The sequence below is a fragment of the Pseudopipra pipra genome, chromosome 2, assembly GCF_036250125.1.
Source record: "Pseudopipra pipra isolate bDixPip1 chromosome 2, bDixPip1.hap1, whole genome shotgun sequence".
In the NCBI taxonomy this organism is placed as follows: domain Eukaryota; kingdom Metazoa; phylum Chordata; class Aves; order Passeriformes; family Pipridae; genus Pseudopipra; species Pseudopipra pipra.
This window is the reverse complement of record NC_087550.1, coordinates 43,200,883-43,207,136: the sequence shown is the minus strand read 5'-3', so window position 1 is coordinate 43,207,136 and position 6,254 is coordinate 43,200,883. Positions and strand designations below refer to the sequence as shown.

The following is a 6,254-nucleotide window of genomic DNA, read 5'->3' as shown; positions in this document are numbered from 1 at the left end:
TACCCACGTTTGTTGCAAGCGCGTTGGTGGCTAAAAAGGCCAATACGAGACAGGCATGTCCGGTTGCAAAAGGCACAGCAGAAAGACTCCTTAGGTGGTATATTCTGCAAGGCACGATTCTTTCTGCGTTGTCTTTTCTCCTCAAGGGTGATCCTGGTGCTTTCTCAAAAGCATCAGCAGCGTTATAGATGGTGTGTCTCCAGGCCTCCCGATTGGAGGCCAGAGTAGACCAGTTATGGTGATCAATACGGCCAAGGCTGAGATGTTGTTTCAGGGAGTCCTTGTATCTTTTCTTCGGGGCTCCTCTCTTGTGGCAGCCGGTGGCAAGTTCACCATAAAGTAAGATCTTAGGGAGGCGGTGGTCCTTCATCCTTGAGACATACCCTGCCCAGCACAGCTGTGTTGTCAGCAAAAAAAATGGCTTAGAGCACACAGAAATACACAGTCAGTCAGCCAAAACCATCTTTCTGTACTTACTTCTTTGATGAATGCTGTTTACCTCCACTCCTCTTCTGAGTTTCTGGGCACTTATTGCCTTCAACCCTTCCTACAACTTACTCAAAATATACCACTGAGATTATCTTCATGAGCATTTATCATGCCTCGTTCCTGTTGATTTCTCTCTTCCAGTTCACAGAACCACAGAGTCAGAGAATGGCTGAGGCTGAAGAGAGGTCAACAGGTCCAGCCACCTCCTCGAGCAGGGACACCTAGAGCTGGTTGCCCAGGACCCTGTTGAGATAGCTTTTGAATTTCTCCAAGGTCAGAGACTCCACAACCTCCCTGAACAACCTGTGTCAGTGCTCAGTCACTCTCACTACAAAAAACTTTTTCCTGATGTTCAGAGGGAACCTCCTGTGTTTCAATTTTTATCCATTGCCCCTGGCCCTGTCACTGGGCACCACTGAAAGAGCCTGACTCTGTCCTCACTTCAGGTATTTAGAGATATTGATAAGATCCCATCTGAGTCTTCTTTTCTCCAGGCTGACAGTCTCAGTTGTCTTGGGCTTTCCTCATAGAGGAGGTGTTCCAGTGTCTTAATTATGTTTTTACCCTTAATTGGACTCTCTCCAGCATGCCTGTGTTTCTTTTGTACCAGGCAGTGCTTATTTCTACTTCTGTGTTTTGTTGATAAAAATTCAAACTTTTTCTAGATTACTATATTTAATCTTGTGCAGGGTATTCTATGAAACACACAGTAGAAAAGGTGATAGGAGCTGATTTTCAAGGATATTAAAATACAGGAGAGGGAGTGAGAAAGCAGGGCACGTGTCAGTAAGAGATCAGGATCTTACCATTGTAGAGTTTTTTGATTTTGATAGTTTACGTAAGCTGATCTTAGGAAACTTGTTGAGGTATCCAAGCAAAATTGGCATAATTACATGGTAGCAAAAATCAATATCTGCTCTGCTTTGTACTTATTAAGTGCTATATCTAAGCCATGTACTGTGAAATCAAATCCAAGGCAGCTCACTTTTGGCACCCCAGGTCACCAGGTTGTTTTGTTACAAATGGAAAAAATGATACTTCCCAAGTCCAAGAGTGACAGTTGTCCTAGGCTTGAGTTTTCTTATGGGCCTCTGAAGTGTGCATGAGAGTCACTTAGGGCCAAATCCCTGAAAGTGACCTCATCCACCTCCCCTGTACACTGTGGGCTCACTGTGTTTTGGGATCCTATCTCTGGGGCTGGGAAAAGACAGGAATCTCATGACTTGAACAGAGTCTGAGGGGAGGTGGATCCTGCCAGGCTGCACATCTATGTCATTGCTACCAGAGGTGAAGTGACCGTTTTGGGCTAGCAAAGGAGAAATTAATGTGGGGATCTTCTTTTGCAGTCTTAACCAGGTCCCAGACTTTTTTTTTCCGACTCCTGCTTCTTTTCATTCACGTGCAGCCAAGGGCAGGTCTAAGTGTCCCTGGCTACCGTGCTGTGACCCTGTCTGAGCAAACACACCTGGTTTGACAGATGTGATTGCACAGTCCTTGTGAGGGAAAACGTCTCCTCTGGATTTTGACACCCCTTTGGAAAAGTAAAATTAAACTTCTGGTTTAGAAAGGAAAGCAGGCTGTGCTTCCATCACATGCTGTGCTCTTTTGGTGCCATCCACCAAAGGCTCATTCAACTTCCCATCATCTCAATTTGCGGATGTTGTACATACCTATACAAAGCACTGACAAGAATAAGGAAGTCGAGGGTGGGAAAAGCATCATCACCTCTTAATGGTTAAGAAACAGAGGGAGCAGAGCAAATGTTGGAAGAGAAAGTTAAAAGAGGGAAATTCTTTACCTTCTGATAGTTCCAAGTTTGGCACTACTCCTTGCTATAAAATTCTGAGGCTCAAGATACTTTTCTAAAATATATTTTCCTCTTTGCCTATTGAATAGAGAAACAGCTTCTGTCAGATGCTGCAAGTCTGACCAAAGGCCCTGGAGAGCATTGGTTAACTCTATGTTAAGAGAGTCTCAACTCCAGTGGTCCAAATTCACCTCTCCTTTTGTTGTGACTTCCTCTAAGATTGTGCCCTGAGGTTCAGTATCACCTTTCTGGAAAACCTGCCTTCCATGCCTCCCAATGGCATCCTTGAGTGATCCTTGAGAATCACTGTGGGCATCCCAGCATGTCTGACTTCGGTTAAGCTTGTTGCAAAGCAAAGCAAAGATCCTGGTTTTTTGTTGAGCTAAAATGGCAGCTGAAAAAAAAGGACATGTAAACTATAAATTACTGACACATTTGTTGAGCTCACCAGGAATCCTGTTCAACAGAAGGTGCTGGGAAACACAAGGCTTGAGTTTACTTATCCTTTGTTTCAGATCAGGTCCTTTATGTTTCTTCATGTAGTTTGACCCACCTTTCCAGATATCCAGCAATAGGTAAAATGATTATGACAGTTACTCTCAGAAGGCAAACATTCCCATGGCCAAATATCTGCATAGCCAGCAACAGAAATCGGTATTAAGCTTCTACCACAATCACAGCAAGGAGCACATAGATATTCGTATAGCCCTTCAGTGATGGTGGATACCCCTATGGTCACAGCATCTGCTGCTTGTTGGCTGTTGAACTCCCAGAGGAGCTCCTCATGGGCACTGTGAGCAGGTCAGCAAGTGCTGTGTCACTGCCTGGGGAGTAACTATTGTTCCCATGGTGTTTGTCAATGGACTGGTGGGGAAAAGCAAGCTGCCTTGGCAGGGTATAAATTCCCCTGTCCATATACCAGCTCTCCTTCAGCAGATGCAGAGCACAAGACATGAAGTTCCCTATGCCAGCTACATTCGCCCTGCTCCTCCTCTGCACCCCAGGCACAGGGGAGCGTGAATACACCTCTGTGCTCGCTGTGCCCAATGGAGGCCACTGGGGCAAGTGGGGCAGTCGGCAGTTTTGCCGCTATAGCTATGCCAATGGATTTGCACTGAAGGTAAAATTCTCTCCGTTTCCTACCATCTCCTGTTCCTGCACCCTAGTCTAAAGCTCTCCAGCTCCCAGTACAGTCTTCTCCAGAGTCTAAGGACTTTCTGCAGAGTTTTTCTTCTTCTTGAGCATGGTAATATGTACATAAAACTATGAGTCTTCTGGAACATATTGCCACTGTAGGTACACCAGAAAGGAAAAATACAATTTTTTTTTTCTTCTTAGGCCAAGAGTTGTCCCATTAGATACAGCAAAAACAGAACTACTGCCAGAATTCTTTTGCTGTCAGATAGGATAGAGGTGTGCTGGCAGTTGCATAGTCTGCATGTGGCGGATGTTGCTGAGAGAAGTCATGTCAGTGCTAAAATCTGCTGCTGGATTCAGGGAAAGAGACATCCTCCACCAGTGTCTCTCCTGGAGCTCTGAGACTCTGCCTTACCCATTGGGTCAGAGATAGAAAACACAAAGAGAATGTTACAAGGGTTGTATAGGTTTCCAGTAACAGGCATCTTTTCCATGTGCTTCCCAAAACATTTTCTCTTTCTCATTACAGAAAGCAGTGCAGACTGTTTATGACAGGCATGTCAAGGACTTTTCCTGGCTCTTCTCCCTCTTACCTTTATCTCTGCCTCTGTGTGACTGCTATTGCAGGTGGAGCCTGCCCAGTTTGGAAGAGATGACACCGCTCTGAATGGCATACGCCTGCATTGTCAAGATGATTCAGTAACTGAGTCCTTGGTGGGGGAGTAAGTAACACTGTGTTTTCTCTCCTGTTTGTCATGCACCAGCTCACCAAACACCCATGGGTGTTACCATTTACAGGAGTCTCGTCTCTGACTTGCTTTGTATGTGCAGTGCTGTAACATAGTGAATTAAAACAGGTGGTTGGGGCTTGTGTTCATTAATTTTTATGGTAATTAAACACAGTTACCTCACATTACTGCTTTTTGTTTGCTCTTGAAATTTCTGCAAACACCTGAAATATGGTCCCAGGCATAGAGTATTTCTTTGGAAATCTGCAACGTATAGGGCAATATGAGAAAAGGGGTTTCTAACCACACATTTTGAAACTGCTTAGGTGGCCCTGCTGCAGGGAACAGTACTGCACCTCTGGACAGTAGAGTGTCTGCCCTCCCTGGTGTCTGGTGTGTACTTGTTACATGTGTCAGGGATGCATCATAAAACATGTGCTCAGGCTGCCCTTGAAGTTTCCACCAGAACTGTAACTGTCCCGGTGTTTTTCTGATGAGATATCAATGAAGAAAAAATACACCCTTGGAAGACAAGGAAAAAAAAAGGAGAAACTAAAGGCCCCAAACTGCAGCAGGATGCTGTGCTGGTCATGGCTGTGAGCAAGGAATTGTTAAGCTTCAGAGTAGCATTACAAGGAGAAGGAGCCCTTTTCAGCAGTTTGCAGAGCCCAGACATTCTTCCATTTGCTTTTTGTCAGGTGGGGTACCTGGACCATCTTCCAAGTTTGCCCTGGAGGCTACTTGACCTCCTTTTCACTGAGAACAGAGAAATCCCAAGGAGGAGGTGATGACACAGCAGCCAACAACATTCAGTTCAGATGCTCAGATGAAACTGTGCTAGTAGGTGATGGACTGTCATGGGGAAGCTTTGGCCCATGGAGCACAAACTGCAAGATATGCGGTCTCCAGACCAAGGTAGAGCCACCACAGGGGCTTAAGGATGACACAGCACTCAACAATGTGAAGTTCTTCTGCTGTAAATGAGCACTTACTCCACGTTCATCACTGCCTACACATTGCATATCCCACAGCAAATGAAGTATCAGTAAAGCTTTGCTCTAGCTTCCTACTGGGACATGTCTGTGATGTTTTGACTGCTTGCATCTTGCCATACTGGCCCATGTCTTGGATAATAATGTGTTTTACAGCTACTGCTATATTAGCATGGCTGCTCATAGTTACGAAAGTATATCGTGTTCACAAGAATCATTGCATCATGTACTGCTGGTATGTTGCTTTGAAAATGCCCAATCTCTGACAATTGCTCAGAGCTGACAGATTTCTTAACTTCTTTTTTTTTCTGACTGGCAAATTTTTTTGAGGTTTGCTTTGCCCATTTTTCCCTTATTTGAAATAATATTTTCTCTGTTGATATGACAAACAGGGAAGAATTTATATTAGTTTGAGTCTATTTGAGGTTTCTGACCAAAGTGAAAATGACCAGTGAGAGCTAAATGGGTCAAAACACAATTTTGAGTGGGCTTATGAGAAACATCAACTGTTTGCTGTCATTGCCCACTCTGAGCTTTAATTGTCTCAAAATTTGTACATTTTTTACAAGCAATCTGTTAGCTCATACCTGAGTTCCTGCCTTCAGAAACACTTTCAGCTAGAAAGTGTGTTTACGCTGTGCATTCATCTAAGTGTGGTACTGTATCATCTAGGTGGGCTGTATCTCCCCAAAGGGAGTGTTTTCTGCTGGCCCACCTAGCTGTTAGAGTAAACCATTTTCATAGGACTTGGGTTTTTTTGTTTGTTGCCTCTGGGCGTCATGCTCTAAATAGAATGGGGACAATCCAAATAAAAAATAAACTCTATGTCATTAATCCATTTTATTTATGCTCCAATTTGCTGGGTAAGCTGGAAATTATTATCTTGTCCTGATGTGCTAGATGTAAAGAATGTACTCTTCATCTGGGGAAAAATCATGCCTGGAGATCATTACTGTGCATTGACGTCTGAGCCACGTGGAACAGCACAGAGCTGATGGTGGATGTTCCTTCTGCCAGTTCACATCCTCTTTCTCCTCAGCTCATACATAGCAGCCATCACCACTCTGTCTTGTCATCCATGTAAATATTTCTTCCCATTTT

General features: G+C 44.2%; 1 protein-coding gene across 1 annotated transcript; it reads left to right on the top strand.

Moving 5' to 3' along the window:
* Positions 1-3,197: 3,197 nt before the first annotated feature.
* Positions 3,198-5,145, top strand: LOC135409687 (vitelline membrane outer layer protein 1-like; the record flags this gene model as incomplete). The annotated part of the gene is made up of 3 exons (XM_064645575.1): positions 3,198-3,416; positions 4,061-4,155; positions 4,860-5,145. Coding segments are annotated over 3 exons (600 nt in total), but the record flags the coding sequence as incomplete, so codon positions are not given.
* Positions 5,146-6,254: the final 1,109 nt, after the last annotated feature.